The sequence below is a fragment of the Peromyscus californicus genome, unplaced genomic scaffold (assembly GCF_007827085.1).
Source record: "Peromyscus californicus insignis strain IS unplaced genomic scaffold, ASM782708v3 Scaffold_12__1_contigs__length_115047231, whole genome shotgun sequence".
In the NCBI taxonomy this organism is placed as follows: domain Eukaryota; kingdom Metazoa; phylum Chordata; class Mammalia; order Rodentia; family Cricetidae; genus Peromyscus; species Peromyscus californicus.
In genome coordinates, this window is record NW_026294413.1 from 93,334,232 (window position 1) to 93,360,509 (window position 26,278).

At 46.6% G+C, this 26,278-nt stretch overlaps 1 protein-coding gene across 1 annotated transcript in view; it reads right to left on the reverse strand.

The window, feature by feature from the left end:
- The window catches only part of Wdfy4 (WDFY family member 4), a 249,625-nt gene that overhangs the window by 64,013 nt on the left and 159,334 nt on the right, over positions 1-26,278 (reverse strand). The window contains exons 42-47 of the mRNA XM_052733905.1: positions 25,466-25,517; positions 23,012-23,178; positions 11,047-11,195; positions 5,295-5,415; positions 2,614-2,699; positions 873-935 (exon numbers count right to left, since the gene is read on the reverse strand). Coding sequence (XP_052589865.1) covers positions 873-935; positions 2,614-2,699; positions 5,295-5,415; positions 11,047-11,195; positions 23,012-23,178; positions 25,466-25,517 — 638 coding nt within the window. The remainder of the gene's footprint in view (positions 1-872; positions 936-2,613; positions 2,700-5,294; positions 5,416-11,046; positions 11,196-23,011; positions 23,179-25,465; positions 25,518-26,278) is intronic.

Below are 26,278 nucleotides of genomic sequence, written 5' to 3' on the forward strand. Positions count from 1 at the left end.
CCCATCCTATTCTCACTCCCATCAGAAGTAAAAACATCTGCTGATCCTAGATTGGCCTCCAAGGAGCTGGCCCCTGCAGAGGAGGTGCTAAGTTTAGGGGCAGAAAACATACCCTTCTCCAGCAAGATGACCCACACAATAGGCTTTTACATTCCCATCTAATTCACACACCACTCATGCTGAATATCTCTTACCCAATATCTTAGAACCAAAAAAGCTTGGGTTTTAAATATTTGGGGAATTTTAAATATTTGCATATATATATATAATAAGGTGCTGGGTCTGGGATGTAACTGTCACCAAGAAATTCATATTGGCCTCTTGACAGTCAGTGTGACTCCCGTGTCAGCATGCTCAATGCATAGATCCTCTACTCAAAGCCTGGAGACAATTTTATGCAGTATTTTTAGTATGCTTGGCTGGACTGTGACCCATGTGTCACCTGAGGTAACACACAGATGTTTCTACTTGTGACACCCCGTTGGTGCTCACTGGTTCAGATTTTGAAGAGTTTTGAATTTCCTGAATAAGTATGTGCAGACTGCATTGATTTAATTTCTGAACATCCAGAAACGCTCATGGCCGGTGCACACCCCTTCCTGAAGACCTGGTCCAGGCTGTGCTGGAGTTATTCCTTCTACAACAGGGGATACTTGCTATTCAGGTCTGAGACTGTCAGAGCCTGGGGGTGGGGTAGGGGGGACTCCAGGCCTGTTTGTAGCCATTAAATTGAAAGCAGAAACTTCTGGAGTAAGATGAAGGACGTATGCAGATTGGAAAGAAATTTGCAGACAAATGGCTGTGCCCTTTGCTTGGCTCCAGAGCAGGATGAAGACAGAGCAGGGCCAGAGTGCACCCTGACTTGACGTTACCTTAGGTTGAATGGGTCCTCCGCGTTGCCTTTTCCTTTCAAGCTGGGTTGGAAAGTGCAAAAGCTAAACAAAAAGAGAAAGTTTCATGAGCAGAGCCACTACCCTCCCATAAGATTGCTCTACACCCCTAGTTCACATCCCTCATTCCATCCTACCCTGCAGTCCTGATCACCAGACCTCAGGTGCCTCTGAGGTACCCCTTTGGCAGTCTCTGACATCACACATAGTAGGTTCATTAATAACAGCAATGGCAAAAACCAATAGTTACTGCATTAAGGGTTTACAGGTCCTTTTTAGGACCTAGGTACCTTATATTTCCATGACCAATTGGGTAACTACTTTAACACATTCCTTGTATCACTGTGGGTTCAAAGGTCATCTTAAGACCCCTAGAACACTCAGTCCATGCTCTCAACTAACATTTGAATCTTACATGCCCCCTCAAAGACCCTGGGGAAAGACTTGGTTCCCAGGGTGCTGCTATTGGAATGTGGTGGGACTTCGGGGAGATGGGATGAAATGAAGGTCTTTAGGTCATTGTTGGGCCTAGTCTCAAAGGGGACTGTGGGACCCCAGATGTCTTCTTTTGCTCTTGCCATGAAATGATGTCTTTGCCACATACTGTTAGCATGATGCACTGGTTGACAACAGGCCCAGAGTGATGAGGCCAACTGATCAAGTACTGGGACCTCCAACACGTGACACCAAATAAACCGTCCTCTTATAAACTGGTTGTCTCAAACACACCATCAGAGTGGCAGAAAGGAGGTGTGTAAGGCTTCTAGATAACAGCAAGAAACTTGGGTTCATACCCAGAAGCTAGAGGAGCACATTAGACAGTGAACACCACATGTCTGTTCAGCCCACCCAGACTATATGGGTTTTAGGAGGCAGCTGACCCAAAGTGAGTCACTCTGGCAGACACAAACCTGTGTACCCATTTTCCTCCATTCCAGCCTGGAGTCCTGGATATGGCAACTGGCCCCAGGGTCATTTACCAGCCAGGGCCACCAGAAAGGCCAAGCTGGAAGCTCCCCAGATCAGCGATCAGAGGTCACCTGCTCCCCCATCTCTGTTTGCTCTGCTGGTGACCAGGACCCTGCCCTTCTCTCTGCCTAGTTCCGCTGTGTCCATGTCTCTGTAACTTCAGCAACAATAGAAATAAGTAACTCTACGTGTTAAGGACTCAGATGCGGGCTGGCCTTGCTTAGACTGATGGATTCATCTATCTGGAGAAGAAAGGGAGCTGAGGTACAACAGCAGGCTTCTCTTAGGAAGGATGCTTCGGCATGCAAGTGGGAGTCTGTGCTTCGGAGTTCTTTCCAGTAAAACCGGAGATTGGAATGACTAGAATTGGCAATTGAAATCCAAAAGAGAGATTAAGCCAAGCAAAAAAAAAAAAAAAAAAACCACATAAAAAGAATGACTTGGAAAATTAGAAAATACAGCCAAAATGTTCTAGAAGGTCCATTACACAACCACCTTCTTAAAGAACCTGTGTCGGCATGGCTCCTCCCCTCAGTCACCAGCGGCCCTGCTGCCTCAGCCTACAGAGATGAGGCTCCTCTGTTTTCCTTTGTACTTTGTCTCAAAAGTCAGGAAGCTCTTACTTGTACCTCACCTAAATTCTGCTGCTGTGACTTGGGAAGTCTTTCCCTGAGACTAGAGGTGGGAAATCTCCATTTCTCTGCCCAGGGTTTAGGATCGGTTTCTTGGAAACGGGAACTTGTCAGGCCCTTACCTCTTGACGGCTTTACTCCGGTCGTTATTGTAGAACACTAGGAGCTTGGAATACCCATTTTGGAAAAAGATCTCCAGGGCGATGTCCTATACAGAGAAACTACTGTTATGAGGAAAGATGACTCCTGGAATTGAGGTGCTCGTGAGTGACAGAGCAGGTGGCCATTTGCCATGTGGGTTTCTGTGGTAGGAAACCCTTATGGTCAGTTCAGACTTCTCTCTACTTTTTTTTTTGTTGTTTTTTTGTTTTTTTGAGACAGGGTTTCCCTGTGTAGCTTTGCACCTTTCCTGGAACTCACTTGGTAGCCCAGGCTGGCCTCGAACTCACAGAGATCCACCAGGCTCTGCCTCCTGAGTGCTGGGATTAAAGGCGTGTGCCACCACCGCCCAGCTCAGACCTCTCTCTAAATGTGAAGGCCTTGGTGGTAGATGAGTGATGAATGGTGAGGTGGGGTGTGTGGCCACAGATAACACCTGCAGATGAAGCAGGAAGTGAAGGCTTCATTTGCAGGACAGGTAAAGAGCAGACAGAGGGAGAGCATGCTCAGTTGCACACTGAAATTGCATGACATCTCTGGGTCATAGGCTTTGTTTCCTAAAGCAGGAATCAGCTCACTAGAAACCCCAGAAGCTATGGAGTTGGGCTGACTCTCCATCTGAGCACCACTGCACGTTCATCTGTAGACATATTACGATGAGGCGCTTTCCCACACCCATGTCGCCGAGTCATCCAGATGTGGCAGCACACTGTCATACCTGAATAAACTCTACATGGCTCTATTGCCTTTTCCTTCTGCTATTTTCTTTTCTTTCCTTTCTTCTCCTCTCTCTCCCTTCCCTCTGTCCCAAGCTATGCCTTTAACAGACTTGGAATAAGGGACACCACAATGCCAGACATGGCATCAGGGAGAGAGAATTTCCGGGGTTGGAGGGAGGTCCAGAGAGACTGAAGCCTGGACATGGAGGGCCGACTTGGGTCTGGGGCTGTGCATCCAGCAGCAGGCACCACTTGCTTCTCCTGGTGGCCAGCAAGTTCTCCCAGCCCAGGTCTCCCAGCAGGAGAGGTATTTGTATGGGCACCTTCAAGACCTCTACCAAGGCATGTTAGAGCGCTGCAAAGAGAAATGTAAATACCGAGAAGACAGAGGATGGAATCCAATCCCTGGAGGTTACAGCCTATTCAGATCCTTAGAGGGGCAGGCTGTCACTCTCCCGGGAGAACCCAGAACTGGATAATAAAAACTTCTTCATCAGCCAACCTGCCCCTTGGTGACACAGATGCTCCCCCACCTCTGAATTCCACAACCACCTGGAAGCAATCGCTATTTCCTGGGACAGAGGAAACCCACTCAGGGTAACACTTGCTATGCTCATAATCTGGGAGGCAAGCACAGAAATTCAGGAAGGGTTCTATGCGTCTGCCACGTGCTCAGTGCTGTATGTGCAGTGTGGGAAAGGCAAGGCAGGGCTGCCTATCCCTGCAGGGTGAGGTGACCTGGAGAAGTGACCAAGGGAGCCAGAGTGGGAACAAAGCTCGGGATCAGCCACCTTGCCTAGGAGCTTCCTGGTGGGGACGTCTTCCTTACACTGCCTCCTCACTTCCTCCTCTCCTTGTGAAAGAGCTCAGGTCAGACAAAATAAGGAACAAATTCTTCAGGCAAAGTAGCAACAATGGAGGAAAAGGACTTAGTAGAGACCTAGACCCTGGCCGCCAGGGTAGCTGGAACTCTAGAATTTCCTCCCTTGAAAGGCCTCCCTGAGCTTCAGCTTTGGGGAATAATGAGACTCCGGCAGGAGGCTTCCATGAGGAATCAAAGTGTTCCACACACCCCAAATGAAGCCACAAGTCCAAGGAGCCCTTAGTAAGTTCTTCCAAGTCAAATAGTGTTCCTCTCTGTCCTTGGGAACTATTCCAGAACCTACAGAGAGGGTGAGGGATAAGCCCTGTCCTTTCCTCCTACCAGGCTCTCGTCTCCCTGTGTCCTGAAGTTGCCTCGAAGGCCTGGGAGGCAGCCCTGCCCTTGCTGAGGTCAGACTGATGGCAATAAGTTGGGGTGTAAGCCACTGAGCCCCAGAGCTCTCTTCCTTTTACCCAAGCGGCAGGTGATGCTTCTAAATAGAATGTTCTAGAAAGAAAGCAGTGCAAGAGAGCATGGCTGAACTCATTTCTCCATCTGCGTTCAGCACATGAGGAGCCCTTGTAATCAGTAGGGAGGCTCTGGGAGGTACATCAGAGGAGAAAGTCATCAGGTCCCTAAATCACTTGGCCTGGGAGATAATGAGGAGCTCAGAGCTAGGCAAGTTCTGGAGAAAGCCAGGAGAGGGGACTGGTGACAGGTGTTCAGGATCACCAGCTCTATGTGATGCCCCTAAATTCCTAAATCTCCAGTGCAGTTTTGTATCACAGGAAAGATGCTGAGTCCCAGAAGACCAGTGAGCAAGAATAGCCCAGCAGTCAATGGCCTGGCTGGAGAGCCTGTAGAGGCTGCCAGAGCTCCAAGTCAGTTAGGGACCAGATGACGCCCAGGGAAATGATACTCATGGTTTCTCCACAGGAGTCCTGAGCTGTACATAGGAGCCAAGAGGGGTCACAGACAGGTATCTCTGATGATGCCTGGTTCACCTGTCATGATGAACAAACCACCCCCTACACCCTGGGTGGGTCAGAGCCCCTCAACTAACCTGCAGGAGAAAGCGGGCCTGCCGGAGCTCTCTGAGGTCACTGTAGGCATGGCGCTGGCAGGAGTGATGCTCAGAGGACCTGTCTTTGCTGCACATGTTGAAAATGAAGGGGTCGCTGATGCTGAAAAGGAAACACGATATGTGGTGCACACTTATGGACAGCCGCAGGAGAAGGCGCTGATAGGCTCCTCCCACCCACTGCCCTCTCCTGGCCCCACATTGTTCAGGGCTGCACTGCAGAAGGGCTGTAGTCAGGCCTGCTGTTCTGTTGGCCTCTGCTGATCTGATGAGCCGAGGGCCAGAAATCTACTCTGTTCTGCCCTCGAAGAGTTGGCTGAGTGCCAGCCTCATCAGGGAGTCATGTTGACCCAGGGTGCTGGGCAGGGATGAGTGTGTGAGAACAGTCCCTGCATTCAGAAGTCTGAAAACTGGTTATACCACATGGCTCTTTGGTACTTTGGACCCACTTTCCCTAGTTCTCCATCTTTAGTGGCCCTGGAAGCTCTTCAGATGGACCACCCAGAGTTGTTTGATGCGCTTATCTGAGATCGAAGTCCACTGAATTAGAAGACACACCGTGTCATCACATGGACGAAAGAACTAACTGGAAATCATTGAGTTTGCAAGATCCAGGCTTGGTTGAAAGAAGGGAGCACCTTCTAGATTCTCTGAAGCTAGACCCTTGGAGGGCCAACCCGCATCCTACCAAAGAGCAGAGCAGAGCCACATGCAACCTGAGTCCCACCTCCTACAACATGGAGGGGTAGCCTGTAGGACCCAGAAGGTAGAATGGGACCACACAGAGATCTCAGGAAGCTTTCTACCTGTCATCTGTCTAAAGGTTCAGAATGATCCTGCATCCTTGAAGGATGTGGAGAGGGCAGAGAACCTCAGATCTGTCTGAATACTCATTCCCAAAGAGGACGTTTTGTTGTTTCAGTCACCAGTTCATCTTGGGGTGGGAGGGGAGCTTTCAGCACCCACACATATGGGGCCTTGGGAAGTAAAATTAACTCCCTTTTCAGACACATCCATTTCTGAAAATCTAGGTCATGTAGCCAGTATTCCGCATCTATTTAGACTTTGTTTTATCTTAAACTGTGTGTGTACCATCACAAACTTTCTGACCATTCGGATAAATTTTCCCTTTAAGATAAGTAACACCTGTCCTGCACATCAATGCTACAGAAATTCACAGTCCAGTTACAAGCTTAGAAGGGCCAGAGGTGAGGGAACCCTGATCAAGATGGGGATACGGAGGAGGAGACTGCTTCACCTCCCCCTGGTGTCAGCTCCCAGTGAAGCCCATGAGGCCTTCATGCTATCATTCTGTAGCTAAGAGAAGTCAGACTGACTGTCACAGACCTGGCGGGAGTTTCTATTCTTCTCAGTGGCCCAGGTTCCATACTGCGAAGAGCTCGGACTTTCATGTCCAGTAGAAGGCTCCCGCAGGACAGGATGGAAGCCTGAACTCTCCGGGTAGCATCTTCTACAGACAGCTTCAAAGACGCAAACCCAGGCTCTTTACCACCCCTCCTGGCCCTTCTCAGAACAGCCTTCCTGGACCCTCTGCTCCGAGCCACATCGCTGTAGGGCTAATCAGAGAGAAATGTGGTTTTGGTTTTGGAAGCCTTGGCCATGAGGCTTTAATTCAAAGCTGCTGCTGGCTGAGACCCATTGTGCATTTCTGGTGCCATTGCGGGTATAAGTTGAGCTGTTTCTAAATATTCCTGACTTCCAGAGGGGCAATGGTGATAATTCTAATTCCCACCTTGGCTTCAGCCAAACAGCATCCAGGTCAAGGTCTGGTGGGAATGACAACCACTAATCTTTTTTTGTGCCCCCACAGGCCCCTGCTATGGGACCCACAGAAAACACCTGCTACACCTTAAAGGTCCTCCACAGAGCTGTTCAGCATCTCCTGTGCAGGCTGGGCAAAGGCAGAGGCTTTTGCTTGTGGCTTCTGTCCCCTTATCCTCCCCTGAGCCCTATGCATGTTTGCTACGTGACTGTCATGTGCCCTAGCTGCTCAGTACTTCCCCATTCCGTGTTTGATCCTAAACGAGTCTCCCCTGAGCATGCGCCATGGTCCTTTCCAGTTACAAATCTGGAAGCTACTGGCCAGAGGTGATGTTTCCCCAAGGTTACACTTTGCTGCTGCAGCCAAACCCAGGTCCTCTTGACTCTTACACCCAAGCTCACTCAACAATGTCCTTGGAGGCAGAAAGGCTCGCCCCAGAGTTTTCAGGGAGCTCTTCCACATCTCCTTCCTTTCAGTTACGCCATGCTACAGATTCCACAACTGACATCTGTGACACACGGACAGCCTGAGGAAAAATGAACTGGAGTATGGTGAGGGCTTTGGGGAGAAAAGAAACAGCCATTTTCTCACGCTTACCGGAACTGCGTAACCATATAGGACAGAATCGACAGTCATGGATCCTCAGAAAAGCTAAACTACATCCATTGTTTAATTCATTGATAGAAGTTCAACTTGAGGTACATCAGGGACAATATTCACACAGGTGCCACTGGGTGCTTTGGGTAACAATTCATCTTACATATCATGCTAAATAAATCAGCACTCAGACCTCCAGGGTGAATGGGAAGGGAGGAGGAGGAGGAGCTTGGTCCCTGTTCATCAATAGGTGGACCTGTTGTTACACCTATTCATAGGATGTTGTTACCAGTTCATAGGATGCTGTCCAGAGTTCTACTTCCTGGCAGCCATCTTGACATATGAAATTGTCTAGAGTGACCTTGGTGTAACTTTTAATAGTTACACTAGGGAAATCCACTGTGTCAGGTAAATGGTAGTCGTGACACTGAGTGGCCTGGACTTTGACAGCTGAAGTAAGTTTCAAAATAAAATATCCTTCAGTTTGCTCCTATTTGAAGTCAGTTTTGTCAGAATGATACTTGAAATTTATGGCTAGAATCTCTCAGGGATGGTATACTCTTCAGTGGTCTCATCTCTTTGTGTCTTTTGGAGCTACCAAGCATGAGATGAATGTTTAGCAACTTTGCAGAATTGAATTCAACAGAGAAATGATGCTCAACACTGCCCATGGACATGGAAGGAGGATTGGGTTTAATAACTAAGGTTCCAGTGGATGCCACTGTTAATGGGGTAGAATTGTGACTTTCTAAAGGGATCTGTTTATGTCAAATATGACTTTATTTGAAAATGGGACATTTACAGAAGTCATACACTTAAGTAGAATGGGCACTAATCCAAGACAACCGATGACATCATAAAAGGGGAGATTGGACACAGAGACACACAGGAAGACGATGTGAAGACAGAGGGAGAAGACAGCCGTGTAGCTGGTGGGATGACTGTGTACAAGCCAAGGAATTCCAAGGACTGACCAGACACCAGAAACCGAGGGGAAAGGAAGGCTTCTTCCCATGAGCAACTGAGAAAGTGGGTTCCTGCTGACACCTTGATCCATCCTTTTGGCTTGTAAGGCTGTGTAATCATAAAATTCTGTGGTTCTTTTAGGCCACCTAATTCTTGACAACCCTAATGAGCTAACACAGCCCCTGAACTTCCAGCCATGGAGGGAACCCAGTATAACTAAGAGTTTCTCAGGAGCTTCTTCAGTTCTGCAGAAGATGCCTAAGTCCAGTGATGGGGCACTCACAGTGTTCTTGGGCTTATTTGGGGATGTTTTTATGGTGCATCAGTGAGCCCCTTCCAAGGTTTAATGCTCAGCTGTGCTCAACTTGATGGCTTTTAGAGAAGCATTTCAGGGTTGGCCTGGCTTTATTTTTAACAGGCTTATTTATGTATCTTCCTTAGTCTCCAGATCAAAATAGGCTTAATCCCTATTGATCTGACATGATCTGTGAGCCTGGCTGGGAGAGCTGCCTCTCTAGTAGTGCCAGCACTTTCTCAGGCCATAGACAAGATCAGGCAGGTGTGTGTGTGTGTGGTGGGGATGGCTGTCTGATTAACAAACATTTCCTTCGGGTGACTAAAAATACCCAGGCAATTTCCTGGAGATACCCAAAGGTAGTCAGTTGATTCCACTCTGCCTGAATTCTAGAAAAGTATATTTCCGGACAAGGAAGTCACTCTTGCCATTACAAATCAAAATGCCTGACTGCTGGGCTTCTCTTACAACTGCAGGGATAGAAAACTTGATGATTAAAACAAAGCGTAGCTGATCAATAGGATCTTATCTAAGGCCAGTTCAATCCAAGCTCAGATGAAGCGTGAAGCGGTGGGTTGTGCATGTCATTACATGGGCATGCTGAGCAACTAGAAAGAGCAGGGAGCTTCCATCAGCTTACAAAGACCAGCCTGCAGACCCACTGTCCGTATTGATCAGTATCCATAAAACATGAGCAAGAAGATGGGATGAGTGTGCCAAGTATTAATTATATTCCTCCAGCTTTGGAAAAGCATCAAAGACTTGTAGTATTAGGAGAGGTTTCGATATGAATAAAAGATGGAAATTAGCGGGGAGAGGAGGTCAGCAAATATAATAAAGCAAATTTCGACCCTAATCTAAATTGGGTGGGCTGGCACACCCTTCTACACACCCTTTAACTCCAGCTTCCTGATACAAGCTGGAGATCATGACAACTGGGAGTTAAAATTCTTACTATTGGGAAGTCAATACTGAATTCTTTGCCAACATTCAAAAACAATGGTTTTCAAAGTATGGTCCCTCGTGACTACAGAATCAGCCTAAGCTAGGAGCTGGCGAGATATCAGATCCTACTAGATCTACTGAATTAGAAACTAGAGAGAGGGCGGAGTCCGGAAGTCTGTTCTAATGATCCCTCCAGGTGACTCTGGGGTAGGCCACTTTGAAAGTCACTAGGCTAAGAAGTTACTTGGTCACCATAGGAACCTTTGCAACCCGCAGTGAAAAAACTCTCTGTCCATTAAGAGCAAGGGCCATGGAAAACACACAACTTGACAACCTGCAAAACACTGTCAGTTTGAATTTGAATGGATGTCCTTCCTGAGCACAGAGTGGTCGGTAAGAGCTAGTCGAATCCTGAAAGACCAAACATTTGTCGCTACAGAAGGGCCTTAGGATTTCCTGCTGGCGATGTCTGCTCCTAGTTGGGGTAAAGATGGGAGACTCCAGTTTCTTTCCTCATTTGGTTGCTTTGTATTGTTTACTCCAGATTGGATTCTCACTTGTAGCCCCTGCTGGCCTCAAACTTGGGATCTTCCTGCCTCAGCCTCCTGAGTATTGGGATAACATGTGTGTCACCCAACCTGAACCTGGATGATGGTTCAAAAGTCCTATCCAAATCTTACCCATTGTTAGATCTTAGCCACATCCTCAGGCAGCCCCCCCTCATCATATCAGTACCAGGATGTCTCCCAAGTATGGTCACGTAAATGCCCCTGCATCATGTATGTTTTGCTCCGGAATGATAGTGTGCCTGTCTGTGCTGGCTAGGGCACTCAAATGCCTCTGCATGAAGGGCCAGCAGCCATTGTCTCATGTAGAATGATGGCCAGCCAGCCAGTTGTTGAACGCGTAACCTGATGTGATTGAAGTCTGTTATCTAAATAACCCGAGGGAGGTCCTCAAGCGCTACAATACATTTCCTGGAAATAGAGACATGAGGGGCTGCCATGCAACATGTTACCCAGCCCAGAAGCTGGCTTTGGACAGCCATGGCCACAGGTTCTAAGTCCTCAGTAAACAGTAGGAGAGGAAGAGAGGGGATCGAAAGGAGGCAGGGCTGGAGGAATCTGAGGGGGAAGCAGAGAACTCACTTGGATAAGCAGTGGCGGGTGCAGTAGACATCACCTGTGGGAGACAGGGTAAAATTCTCACAGATATAGAAGTGTTGCTGGCCAAAGAGCAGGATCCCTTCTGAGACCAGGTGGCCCTGCACAATCACCAGGGGGACCTTCTGGGACACCTGCAGGGAGAGAGCGTGCTAGAGTCAGATTGTAGGTGTGTGAAACATGCCTATGCTTCCTGCGAAGATCAGGGGGCCAGTCCCCAGCCACTCACAGGACACCTGGAAGTGACAGCAGTAGTGGTTTGAAATAACGACAGGCCGCACTATCGCAATCACAACCCGTGTGGCACACTTACACTGAATCCCCTGTGTAGTAGTTTTTGATCTTACCCAGTGACACAACCACCCCGATCAAGCCATCTGGGTGACATTTAATCCCAGCGCTCGGGAGGCAGAGGCAAATGGATCTCTGTGAGTGTGAGGCCAGCCTGGTCTACAAAACAACTTCCAGGACAGCCAGGGCTGTTACAGAGAGAAACCTTGTCTCAAAAAACCAACAAATATTATAATTATACCATTTCTCCCTTCCCTTTTCTCCCTCCAAACACTCCTATATACCCCTCCTTGCTCTCTTTCAAATTTGAGGCCTTTTTTGGCTATTAAATTTTATTACATACATGGGATGTGTATGTATATACATATATATTCCTAAATACAACCTGTTCAGTCTGTGTAAGGTCACTTGTATGTGCATGTTTTCAGGGCTGACGTTTGATATTGGATGACCAATTGGTGTGCTCTTCCCCGGGGAAGACTGTTTCTCTTGCTCTCAGCATTCCCTGCCTGTCTCTGGCCCCTCTTTTGCAATGTTCTCTGAGCCTTTATTTTGGGGAATGTTTTATGGATATATCTGTTGGGATTCACTGCTGTAGTTCCTAAGTCCTTTCCCTTACATTAAGCCCCCTAACAAACAAAGCATTCCCCAGTTCATAATGAGGCCAGTTTTACTGAAGACACGCAGTTGTCCAGGGACTATCTGGTAATAGCCAATGAGTAGCTGAGGCAGGAGTCGAACCCAGTTACGTCCAAAATGCAAGCCTTGTACTGCTGTCTCCACAAAGCCAAGACAAGTGTGAATATAGGATGTTCAGCGTCCATGTAGACTCTTGCTCTTGGACCACAGCCCACACTCCTTCACTGACAGGGAGCACATGGGGCAGGGTCATATCTCTTCCCAGTGACAACTTGCCCCTAACAACAGGTCAACATGGAGTCATGAGGCTAGGGCCCCTTTGTCTCAATTCAGAGCCAGTACTTGTGTGTGATCGGCTGAAGCCATTGCATTATAGCTGTACCAGGCCAGCCTTGACTTCCCCACTCCAAAATACTTCCTGAGAGCATATCCACATGGAGATCCTAGCTAGCTTTCCAGGGATTCTGACTTGTGAACAATGATTCAGATTCTAGCATGAACGAATGAATGATGAATAAAACCCAAAGGAACTAAGAATATGGCCAAAGTCAGTATTTCTCCAGGTATTACCATCCTTACAAATGCTTAACCAAAAGGTAGTGGTGGCACACAGCTGTAATGCCAACACTGAAGTATGCAGGGGCAGGGGTGTCGGGGAGACATTAACACAAAGACAGAATGTGGCACTTACCTGCAAATGCCAGTACTAAATTCTGAGGCAAGGAAGGTGTGTGTGTGTGTGTGTGTGTGTGTGTGTGTGTGTGTGTGTGTGTGTGTGTATGCATGTGTTGGGGACGCGGGGGTGGATCTGAAGGCGGAAAGTGTCATACACCTATATTCCCAGCTACTGGGGAAGCTGAGCCAGGAGGATTAGTTGAGAAGCTTTTTTGAAGCCCAGCCTGGACTACAAATGAGACCATCTCAAAAAAGGAAATAGTAAGTAGAAATCTGGCCACAGTCACCAGCATTGTAGTTTGTTCCAGCAAACCCATGCTGAGGCTCAGTCCACACAGTGACAGTCTGAGCTGGTGGGGCCAATGGGAAAGGCACTCAGGGCTTTGCAGCAAATCCAATCAGATTGTCGTTTGGTGGATTCGGCGCATGTGGTGTTGGGATGTTTCATCTTACAGTGAGTTTTTGAGGACTCGAGGGGGACCAGGCCAGGAATCAGGGAATGGCTGTCTGCCTCCCAAAGGTCTTCTGAATGCAAATAAGGCTTTCTTTACATTGCTCCTGACATGACATAAGCAACGTGTTTCCACAGTTACGGCTAGTCTTTTCCCTGAGCAGACCCCCCTGGGGCGCCTTCCTAACAGCCTCGTGTCAACCCGTCTGACTTTCACCAATAGTTACAGACTATCCCAGCACAGCTTATTTGACCAATTTTTCACAAATTTAAGCTTACTTTCAAATATTTGGCATATGCAGGGCTGCGACAGCCACCCTCGTACTGCACATACTGTCACTTTGAATTGAAGGGTACACATGAGGAATAAAGTTCTAGGAACCAGACGGGAGGCCCCAAGTGAGGTTTTAAATTCTCACAGCTATTGCCAATGGCTCCCTTGCAACGTGGCACAAGATGGCCAGCACTGTAAGGAGGGCCTACAACGTGAATCCGGTTTGACTGTACCTCCCAAGGACGCAAAGTTTACTGCCCATTGTGGGGCATGAGGGTGTGGAGGAGGGGCCCTGTGGAGGTGGTTACTAGCATATGGTTCATCGGGGCAAAAAGACTGAGTGCTGACCTTAAAAGAAAAAGATGAGAAGACTCACATTCACACACACACACACTCCCTGTGTCTTGTCACATGATGCCCTGTGTCACCCTGAGACTGCCATCCGGAAGATTATCACCACATATGGGCCCTCAGCCATCCAGACCCATAAGCCTAAGGAAACCTCTTCTTTATAAGGTAACCACGCCTCAAGTCTTTTAGTAGAGTATCACAACACAGACTGATAACAAAGAGTTATCCCAGGCTGTATAAACTTGTTTTTCTTGTATCCTTTACAGGTGAAATTCAGAGGTCCCACTGTCAAGTTTATGAGGTGATATGTGGAGACACAGTGTCAACACTGGCATAGGCAACCCCAAAACTTCTCCCCTTCCCAAGCATCACCCCCACTAAAACCTCCACAGTCCCTGCAGTGGGGGCCTTGGAGCACATACCACAATCTGATCTGATGCTTGCCTTTGGGGAGGTTTAAGTAACAACCAGAATAAACCAAACCACAAGGAAAATGTCTAAAGAGAGCTGGGTTAATAGCTTAAAAATTGATTCTGTTAGAAAAGATATGGCATTTTAAAAACTAGAAAATGAGCCCAAGTGAACTATTACCTGCTCTTCCATTTAAATTAGCCCTGAGAGGGCTCCATTCGTGTTTACTCATGACTAAGAAATCCCTCATGCCTTGACGCTATCAATCCATCGATCACTTGAGACAAGGGGAACTTTTGTTTCTCTAGGAGAACTTTTTAAAGACCTGCTAGATGATGTACAGTCACTCCCAGTGGGTGGATAACTGAGAAAGTAAATACACCTCCATCTGCAAATGATGAATAACAGGTTGTCTGGAAAGCCAGAGAGGCTGGAGGTGAAATGTGAGAGACAATGACAGCCAGAGTCACCGGGTGGCAGCTCATCAGGGCACATGGCCCCAAAGCAAGACCTCAGTGGTGCATCTAGAAAGGGCAAGACCAACTACGTGTCTTTGGAAGCTGTCTGTGGCAGCATTAGTCTGTAATCTGGTGCAGCACTCAAGTTCATAGGTGCTTCCAGAGGGGCCATTGGAAGCATTGGATCTGCCATGTGTCTATTCTCTCTCTTCTATTTGTGAGTAGATGAACGATGTACTCCTCCTTGTGTGCTTAGTACATGCTATTAGGGCTAGCAAAAGGATTGGGTGAAGTCATCCCTTTGTATCCTTGGGGATGTTTCCAGAACCTCTGACCACTGCTACCAAATGCCACCGATGCTCAAGTCCCTCCTATCTCTCCTGTTGCTTTAAGTCATCTTTAGATGATTTTTAATACTTAATACAATGCCAGCACTCTCTACGTTGTTGGACTGTATTGCCTAGAGAAAACCTGAGTGAGGCTTGGAGCCTGCAAGAGCTCAGAACAGACACAATGCTTCAAAAATATTTTCTGATTCTTAGGTGGTTGGATCCATCGATTTGGCATCTGAAGGCATAAGAGTTTGGTTATTCAGTTAATAAAAAAAATATTGCTGAGAAAACTAAACTAAAACTATGAAAAAGGGGACAGACTGCAAAAGTCATATTTGTGTTGATTCCCATAAACTCTGGTTTCTACGTTTTCTAAGTGGATCACAGTGACCTAGAGCATCAGTCACATTAGTAATGAGAGAAAAGAATCCTAAAGCAATGTGGAGATTCTGCTTGTCTGAGTGTGTCAACACAGCAGCAATACATAGAAGCCTAGCGCTGGGTCTCTTTTACGTGAGGACTTCTGTCTCTGAGACAAGGAGCAGGGATGCCCCCTGCCTGCCTGCCTGTGCCACTTCCTCAGTGAACAGCTATGATGAAGCCTCCCTCCCTTCTCTGCAGGCTCTGGGACCAGGTGGAAGGATAGTAGTGACTTGGACACGGTTTGCCTGTTCCAGCGTAATGCGAAACACACAAGTCCCAAAGACAATTCAAGGCACAGCACCCACCACTGTCCTCACTAAGGATATGTTTATTGGCACTTGATTGGTGGTGTGTGGCAGTGTGTCTAGCCAGGATCGCTGAGTACTCTAAACCTGGATGTTGAGGGTCTTGGGAATTGTTACTGTTGAGATCTGAAGTACTGTTGAGATCCAAAGGCTGGTGTATTAAAGGCTTGGTGGCCAGCTGGCTGATGGGCTAATTGAGGGGTGACTGGATCTTGAGGGTCTGGCCTAATCAATGTATTAACCCACTGATGGATTTGCCAGTTCATGTCTTATTGAGATGTGAGCCCTAGGTGGAGAAGGTAAGTCACTTTGGGCCTTCCCTTGAAGAGAATGGCTTTCCCTGGCTGCTCACGTTCTCTCTCTGCTTCCTGGTCACCATATGGTGAGCCATCAATCCCTGCCACATGTTACAGCCACCATGATGTTCTCCCTTTCAGACCCAAAGCAGCAGAGCCAGAACCTCCGGAAACTATAAGCTAAAATAAAACTTGCTTCCTCTGAGTTGTTTTCTTCAAGTCTTCTGTCACAGTGACAAAAAAAAAAAAAAAATACATTTATTGGAAACAGTAGAATCTGTAACAGTTATCATAGCTGCTGCACAAACATCACAGTCCCAAGCTATATTTCAGTTCAGTAGGTGTAGAGTTGGGCCTTAGATATAGTGCTTTGAGGGTTGGAGAGATGGCTCAGAGGTTAAGAGCACTGGCTGATCTTCCAAAGGTCCTGAGTTCAATTCCCAGCAACCACATGGTGGCTCACAACCATCTGTAATGAGATCTGGTGCCCTCTTCTGGCCTGCAGGGATACATGCAGACAGAACACTGTATACATAATCAATAAATAAATCTAAGAAAGAAAGGAAGGAAGGAAGGAAGGAAGGAAGGAAGGAAGGAAGGAAGGAAGGAAGAAAGAAAGAAAGAAAGAAAGAAAGAAAGAAAGAAAGAAAGAAAGAAAAAGAAATAGCATTTGAGAACACACCTAGAAGATTTTGGTGCAGATGAAGATTTTGGTGCAGATGATCTAAAGAACACACCTGAGATGTGGAGCCAAGGACACCAGTTAGGCAGAGAAATGCTGTTTCATCTGATTTAAGCATATTGCTTGGAACATACTTGGTCTCTTTTTTTTTCCTTCATTCATTTACTCCTACATAGCATATTAGCAAGTGCCCCACCCACTGGAGATGCAAAGGAACAGAATCATACCTTCAAGATGTTTGTGGTCTGAGACTACTGTCCAGCAATGGTGGGAAAGGACAGGCTTTTGAAAGTGCAGTGGAGGGTGTCTTGCACAGGCTGCATGGGAGAAAGTAATTCACAGGGAGGGGACCCCGAGGCTGGGTTAGGGATAAGGAAGGAAAATGTATGCGCGTGCGTGTGTGCGTGCATGTGTGTGTGTGTGTGTGTGTGTGTGTAGCACTTCTGTGTAATTAGGTAAAAGGCTAGTCATATGCATGCATGTGTGTGCATATACGTATGCATGCATATGTGTGCATGCATGTGAGTTTATGCACATACAGCAGAAATGAAGAAGGTAAGTTATAGGTCAACTCAAAAGTCACCTTGTGTGAAAAGTATGTCACAGAGAGAGAGCTTCAGAAGCCATTAATCTGGGATGTCATGGGCAGCTGTGCTTTTTGCCAAGCCCTGGTGATTCAGCGAAACAGGAAGTTTGGAAACAACACAGTTAGTACCCTTGCTAATGTCCTGCAAGCACTTTAGTTAAAGATACCTAGGAAGAGCATGTGAGATACGCTGTCCAGAGCAAAAATCTCTCCCTTTGAGCTGGTTACTAAGGTCAAAGTCACATTTTACAATGAGTTTGTATGCAAGAATAATCAGTTGTTTAATTTGTCATGTAATCAAAGAGAATAACAAACGGCACAAAGAAACCAGCGCTGGATGGATCCTGAAGTGGAGTGGAAGGTATGAGATACTACCCCAGAATGTAGTGACTGACGGGCCCACAATTAACATGCATTAAACCCACCACACAAACGACAAATGGAGATGCTTGCAGGGAAATGTGCTGTGGTTCTGGGAATCATTAATCAATGATGCAAAGGCAGCGCAGAGTAACAGAGTAATTACCTTCCCAGGTATTGCTGGAGGGGACTAGAGCTCAGTTGATCACACAAGGAAATGAATTCTGCTGAAGCCACCCTGGAGTTCCAGGGCTGTGGCTTCCCTGGGTCCAAGACAGATCCTGCAATTGCAAAGGTCTCAGCAAAAACAGACCAGTTTCACTAGAAGGAAGTTATGCCCTGGGGCCTCTAGGAACAAGAATAAAGGCTCTTCAGGCAGCACAGGAGAGGAAGAATGAGGATTCTGAGGGGCAAACACGGATACACTGTCACGCCCTCTCCTAGGAGGCTTTTATTTAGAAATGTAGAAAATGTGGGAGGCCTGGTGTCGAGGGTCGTGGGAGTATACAGCAGGTGACAACTAGTGTTTGACAAGTCGACCCACCAGACTTATAATTCCCTGATGGGAAGCCCCACCTGGCAAAGCCGTGGGGTCACTGGCTGTGGAAACTGGTTGTTTTCTGTCTGTAACTTTCTCAGGTGCCACCACTATACCTCCCTACAAGAACAGTTGTGGGGTACTTTCCACAGCCCTTTGGTGGTGTGTTCTACATCTCTGGGCACACAGTTAGCTGTAGATTTCTGTTTAAGCTGTATAATTCTGATGTATAGAAATAATACCAGAATGTTCTTCTTTATTGACAAAGGAAAATAACAGTATTGTCAGTCTCAAAGACAGCCTTTTACACATTTTGCAAAGAACTAGTCCAAAACAGATTAAGCTGCCCCTGTAGAAAATACACAAAGGCTAATTCCCAGGTGTTGTTTATTGCTAAATCAAGGTCAGGCTGTTTACATCAAAACATAGTCCTTGCAGTAGCTCCCTTTCTGCACCTACCCTGACTGCTCAAGGTTCAGCCAATTGTTTAATGTCCGGGACCCCTCACCAACTTAGAGCTATGTGCATGGGTCATCGTGACATTACTAGCCTAAACGAAACTACATGACTTATCTTGTGTTTTGAGAATGGGTAGGGCCCTGGAAAATGTAACTTATAATTGTCCAGAGTTTGGCCGAGGGAGAGCAGCAGCAGCCGTGTGGAGAGAGATGGCTGTGTAGAGTGGCTGCAGAACGTGAGGGAAGTGTGTGTGTGTGTGTGTGTGTGTGTGTGTGTGTGTGTGTGTGTGTGTGCGGCTGGGTGAGAGATGAAGAAGAAGACGCATGAGAGAAGTGTGAGGTAATGAGTGGGTGAAAGAGTGAGTAAAGAATGAGTGAATAATCTGGAAGAAATATGTGTATGAGTGAGTGTGAGAGAGAGCTGTGTGAAAGCTGCTGCTACGTAGAGGAGCTGTGCCTAGGAACTGTGTAACGTGCTGTATGCTGAGAAAGCTATGGAAATGAGATGTGTGGAGCTTTGTAACTGTGTGGAGACAAGGAAGAAGAAGCTGTATAGAAAAGAGATGTAGAAGAGAAATGTATGTAAAAGAAAGATGTGTAGCCATGTGAAAACAGATGTAACTGTGTACAGACATGTATAGCCTATGTACATAAAGAAAGACATGTATGTATAGCATATAGCAATGTGGAGATATGTAGCTGTGTGGAGACAGAAAGAGTCAGAGAGCATTCTTAAGATGAAGTAAAAGAGAAGTTAACATCAGAAAGCATGTGTGTTTTCTTATTTTACCAATCAGATAGCTAGAAACTTATTTCTAAATACCCTCATATAGAAAAAGTCTAGCTCTCATTGCCTTCAAGGATTTTCTTGCATTACCCTGGAGGTGGCCTTGGAGCAGGCTCTCCATAAGGCCCCCAATAGCCCAGTGTCTTGTGAAGACATGGATAGACCTTCCTTATATTTGCTTGAGTGTGTTCATATTTCGAAGATCCCCACACCCACTCATCCCTCCTCAAACTCTAGTTCCATGCTTGACAAATGCAGCGGTGGACCAAGAATAATATCCCAGTGTGCAGGGATAAGACCATGAAAAAGCAGAAATAAGTTCATCATACACAAGGGAGCAGGCCATGATAGACTAGAGATAAAGTCACAATATACCAGTCATAAGGCCATGGTGGACTAGGGATAAGACCGTGGTGGACCAGGGATGAGGTCATTATAGACCAGGGCTACGGCCACAGTGGACCAGGAATGATGTCCTAGAGACTGAGAATGTCACCTATGCAGTAGGGCAGGGCATATGATTAGCACTGAGTCCTAGCAGGGGAGCTGAGTTCATAGGTGTTTAGATGCCTTTCCACTCCACAACATTAGCATGAAAAACTATATAGGAAGTACATGAAGCCTAAAGCACGATTTTCAGGCTACTGAAGGATCAAGAGGGACAATTTATGTCACTTGCCCAAGACAGAGAATCAGAAGACATTAGAGGAGAAAAATCACTTGAAGAGCAGCAGGTGTGGTGACCAATATGTAGACGTAAGACTGTATGCAGCTGGATGGTGGACGTGTGGGGAGTGGAGGGGGCCCAGAGGCTGCACCCCCTGCTCAGCTCTATCTAGTTGTCTCTGGTTTAGAGCAGACTCCTTCCTCTGAACCATAGGTTTTCAGCCCCACATGAGTCCCTGGGGCCTGTTTCCCCACATTCCTCCCTGCCTCATTCTCTAAATCCTGAGGCCACCTGTCAGTCCTTACTCCAACCACAGTTAAGTTTCTTCCTTCTCAGAAAAGGCTACATCTCATGGAATGCATTCAAACTTTGAGAGGCCTCATTCCAGCAGGTCAAAGCTTTCTTGGGCCCCACTCTGACCTTTAATGCATCCTCCACCATCTTTGCAAAACAAAAAGATCCATTCGGACTCTTCTGGACGACCACTGGGCATGTTCTCCACAGCATGTGCCTAACACTCCTTGCCTCAAGAGATCATCCATCTAAACAGGCATTCCTGCTTCACAGATATCTTGACAGTTTTTTTTTTCCTATCCTTGGGGCCATGACCCAGGTCCTGGGGTTTTTAGGAGTAGAGAACAAACAGATAGGTCACTACAAGGGCAGCAGCAACCACAGCACTATGGCTGAGAGCTCCCTCCTCAGGTCCGGCAAGATACAGAGGGCTCAGCACAGGGAGTCTCAGGCTGAGGCATACAGCACCTCCTGCCACTTTGCCACAAATGGACAGACAAGGAGTAGAGAACTCCATTTTGAAGATTAAAAAAAAGTGAAGCTCTGGGAAGTTCCATTAAGGATCAAAGTGGCTGAGCTTGCTGGTGGTGAAAGTGGAGAGGTGAGGCTGGGACTCCGGAGGGCTCTATATACAGCCTTGAGTGTATTCTCCACCCATGGCCCCCACACTGACCTGCGTCTCTAGTACCAAGGGGGGCACTAAGCCCCTCCCAGCTCCTCCTGGTTACCTGAGACTACAAGGATCAAGCACAACCAATTCAACTCAACAACCAAGCACAACCAATTCAAGTGACACTTGCAAAACACCACTGCTCAGCCAGGATGAGAATCCTCTGGTACCCATGTCTGCTCTGTTCCAGGTTGCTGATACTGGATTCTCTCCCCCACCCCCACCCCCACCCCCCACCCACCCCTGCCTCTCCCTGCAGGTACAGAGACACTAAGTAGGAGCTGGCAGTTTCAGTGCCCGTCCCTACTCCTTGCTACCCCTGCTGGGATTCAAACACTTCTATTTGCACATCCTGGGGACCCCAGATGCTGCAGCCCACACACTGTGACAGCTTCCTGCTGAGTAACAGGGAAGTTAAGGAAGGCTGAAGCTTAAGTAAAACCCCAGGAAGGATGAAGTCCCTGCTGCCTGCCCCGCTCTGTGTGGGAAAGACAGTTCCCTGTGTGTTCCAGATTCTGATCTACTCAAATGAGACCCCAAGAAAGCTGTCACTGGATGGTGGATGTGCCTGAGGAAGCGATACAATCTCCAAAAACAAGACTCTCAGACACAGGGAATGTGTCAAGGACTTCTGTTGGCTGCAAGAGGTTGGAACTGGGGCTCTTTGGGTCAGGCCTATAAACCTCAGAACTTGCCCACTGGCGTGTCCAGGAAGGATTGACCTCCACCACCACCCTGCTGGTCTTGGAAGAATAAGGACACCTGGGTGTCTAGAGAGGTTTTCCCAGGAGTTGAGAAAGGATATTAGAAGAATGTTAAGCACAGGGAATACCAAATGCAGCAGGTTATAACCCCAAACATCTCCTGGGATTCCAGACTGCCTTTCCCACACACACTAGGCTAGATGGCTGAGGGGGCCTGGCTTCTGGAGATCTTCCTGGATCAGCTGGTGAGGCCAAGGTGATCCCTGATTGCAGCAGCCAAAGAGTCCGGTAGAAAGTAGCAACAGAAGCTGGATAAGGCAGAAGCAGAGAGATTCACCAGTAAGAAAGGTTTCACACACACTGCTGCCTGCCTGGGAAGATGGAGAGAGGGGACCACAGGGCAAGGGATGCAGGCCATTCCCAGGAAGCTGAGGATGTCTCAGCTGACAGCCATCAAACCTCAAACATACAGAGACATGGACCAAAGTCTGCCAGCATCTGAATGATCCTGGAAAGAAATGCATTCCCAGAGCCCCCAGAAGGCTCTGGGGAATGCCCTTGTCAGCATCCCTATACTGTGGTGCTCTACCAGAACCAGAGAGTCCTACAGTGCCGGATTCCTGAGGTAGTAAATGTGCATTGTCTCAAGTCACTAAGTTCATGGCTATTCATTAGCAATGGAAAGCTAATACAGTGCATTGCAGGGCTGAGCATCTTTCATATTTATTATTTGTTGTTTTATTTTTATGTATTTATTTTTATTTGTTTTGTTTTATTTTTATTTAGTTTTACTTTCTGATTTCTGAGACAGCGTTTCTCTGTAGCCTGGCTGTCCTGGAACTCGTTCTGTAGAACAGGTCAGCCTCTTTTACTTTGTACTATATTTTTAATTTCTCAGGTGCTGGTGTTAGGAGTCTGTGTTGCCACACCCAGCTACATGGTTCTGGTTCTCCTCTTACCAAAACATTGAGAAGAATCTCTATGGAGCCAGCATGAAGCCAGCTCGCCTTTCCCATGAGGAAAGCAGGGAGAAGCTGACACTTGGTTTCTGCCCCATATGCTCCTATTACCCCCCACTGTCTCCCCTTCTCACCGTATACACTGTGGTGTGTGTAGCAGCATTACCGGCCTCTGACCTCCAAGAGTTGGTAGCAAATCCCCTGGCCCTAGTCATGACAAAATGTCCTCAGGTACTGGGAAATATCTAGTGGGGAGGAAATTCACCCACTGGGATAACATCCCAGTCTGTCCTGTGGGACAGTCTTAATGGATTTACCTTTGCTCCGCCCATGTGTTACCTTTTCTCCATCAAGAAGCTCTTGTAAAATGACTTGTCTTTCCCGGCATAATTCCAAGAAATCTTCTGAGTGCAGACTTTCATGTAAAGCAGGAAAGAAGGTCAGTTGTGTACAATCCACCCCCACCTCGTCCGGCCTGATCTCAGCTTCCTCTGATGTCAGCTCATCTGCAGTAGCATAAAAACGGACACATTGTCACGGTGTGAGCTACATGATGTCACAATGGGGAACATGTAGCACATGCCTTTGTCACTGAGAGGAACTGTGAGGCTCTAAAGCAGAAGTGGTCCACGTGCCCTTCCACTGTTTCTGAGAAGGGATACAGCTGCCTGACCCTGTGTTACAGTCTGCACACCTGCAAGCTGTGTCCAGTGTGGGTATGACCAATTCTAGCCACTCCACAGCTTTCAAGTGATGCAAGGCAACATTTTGGAATTCACCCTCACTGATCAATGAGGCATCTCTCATTAGGTCTGTCTAGGATTTGTTCCTTCTGAACTTCAAGTCGTTCTTTCTTCTACAAGCATGCCACTGATATTTCCAAACTATGGAAGCCCTAGCTGCTTCTTTAAAGGAGCTGGGAAAGCTACGGTGCACTGATAAATGAAAAATAACACACTTGTGTGCCCTGGAGTATGACGAGTGTCAGTCTCCATCCAGTAAGTGCTCTGGGCTAGACACTGTGGTGGCATTTGTCTATCTAGTCCTATCTCAGGTACAATATCCCACCCTCAGTTTGCAAATGAAAAATCTGAATAAGGCTCGGGACTTTGCCCAAGATCGTATGGCTACTGAATTAGAGGGGACATGAAGCAGGTCTCCTCTGCCCCAGTATGGTTAGCCTCACTGTTCACAAAGGGACCAAATAGCTTTTGGTATCTTTTCTGTATATATGTGTATATGTGATTTTTAACATAATAATGTTGTTGCACTTAAAAAGTTCATTCAAGATTATGTCATAAGTACTTTTCCAATAGATTTTAAAGTTTTTTTTCAATAATTTAATTGGTATTGAAGTATACATTGTGTGGTTATTTCATAATCAGCAAATATCTTTTCTGCTCTCTAGAGACATGATGACTTCTATGTCTGTACCACCAGGAAAATGCTGTTTTGTAATCATTCCTGTTCATGTCTAGATTTGTCTGCCAAGAGCCAGGACATCTGGATGTAAGCTAAGCAGGTGACAGCATGGATGTCCTCATCTTACTCCTTCTCTGCTCGCTTGCCCCGAGTGTGTTCCTGCCTAGAGCAGGCATGTTGCTCATGACTGCAAAGCTATGAGTCATTTACTTTGTGCCAAAGCTCAGGTCTTTGACCACCTCCCCACTTGGGAATCTCACGTGTGGAAAGATAAAAGTGCCCGTTGTTCCCAGAGCCAGTCCTCACAGCTTTGTCGGCTGCACAGAGCATACCCTTGTAGGGACTGGCATCCAAGAAGGTCCTTACTATTTTTTTTTTTTTTTGCAAGAGGTCCATATTAGGGTCTGTGCTGCAATATCAAGGAGGCCCAGAATTATGGATATCCATAGATTCTGCTCATCCAGCTAGACGATGAAGCAGCCCAAGGTTGTATCTGTGGAAATCCAGTACCCACTTCCCTCCACTTAGGCACTAACTTGGAGATGTAGAGCAGGTGAGGATGCTGTGATATTGGAGCTAGGAGATGGAGTGTAGAGGAAAGAAGGCAATGGGTCCATTGTCATCTCAAGTCAGTCCACAATATTAAAAAAACAAAAACAAAAACAAACAAACAAAACAACAACAACAAAAAAAAAACACCAAAGTCACCCTGGGATCAGAACCTGAGATTCTCAGTCTGAGCTTGTGTTACTACATACTAGCAGGCAGCAACTTCAACAGACATCCTGCTGCTCAGGCAGCAGAGGAGCCAGGCAAAATAGTGCAGAGATGCTGTGACTGGGTGAGGAGTAGCCACTGGCTGCCCCCTAAGATCCAAGGAACTCACAGGCTAGGAGTGTGAGGTATATGGTGACTGTCATGTAGGTCATGACATAGAAGAATTCACTGTGAAAGTATTAAATATCTATACCATCTATTTTATTCTAAGACACCTTATTATCCTTCTACATGTTTTGACCACATACTAAACATATATTTGAATTGCTTTAGGGCACTTTTAAAGTCTACTCAATATAACAAACTAATGAGACACTCATAGTTACTATTCTAAGCTTACTAAAAATTCTGCCACTCACAGAGGTCTGGGTCTGGAATAAATTCCCTTCATTCAGAAACACAGCACTGAAGAGCTTGTGTGCAGACTGCTCTGGTTCCTCAGCAGTTTCTCTCCCCATAGACCCACACATATAGTACTATCTTTAGTGATGTATTAAATGAAATCAGCAATATGTTTTTGATTATTGAAAAGAAAAAATTATTATTTATTATTTAATTATTGAAGAGAAAAAGATAAATTTATAAACTCGATACCTTGGTTTTCAGCATTTATCTGAGAAACAGCATCCTTTCTGTCTTGGCTCTCCTGAAATAGGATCAGAGAGAAGAGAAAATAAACCCCAGACATTGTTTGTACCCCTCTCCCTTTCCATGAATTTACAGATAGACATGAACATGTGCAATTCCCCCAAGTTACTCTAGACTCAGGTACAAAAGGGAGAATATGCTAAATCCCAAAGGATCATGTAAAATGCAAGTGTTTACTGTTTCTAAGTCAGAGCAAGGACTGCGTCTCCCATTAAGTAGGACTTATAGTGGTTACCAGGAGGTGCTGGGAAAGATTAGACAGCATGCTGGATGTCTGTATGTGGGTCACCCTGAAGGGGATTGGGCTGGACAGCCACAGGGACCAGTGACCAGATTACAGAGCCAAGCTCTGGCATTGTCACCCACACAGTCAACAAGAAACCTTTTCTCCTGCCTCCAAATCCTAAATAAAAATGTTTTGAGGAAAAAAAATGCTGCATGCCACCACTCATTGATGACAGCTAAAAGTACAAACGTCTACTGGATAAATTAAATATAATTTTCTCATAAGTGTTCTGGAGGGGGGCTTAGCATGGGTAAAGATGCTAGGGTAACAGACTGGAGAACAAAACTAATGCCATATCTTGGGATGGATGAGGGGGGAAATACTCAGCACCCCAGTGTTTGGGGGGCTGCCTTTCAAACTATTTTAAATTAGGGATGCTTGATGAGGATATGAAAAACTGTTGCCAGTTGTTTTTTTCTTTTCTTTTCTTTATCCATTATAAAATAAAGCCAATGACTTCTCTTCCTTAAAAT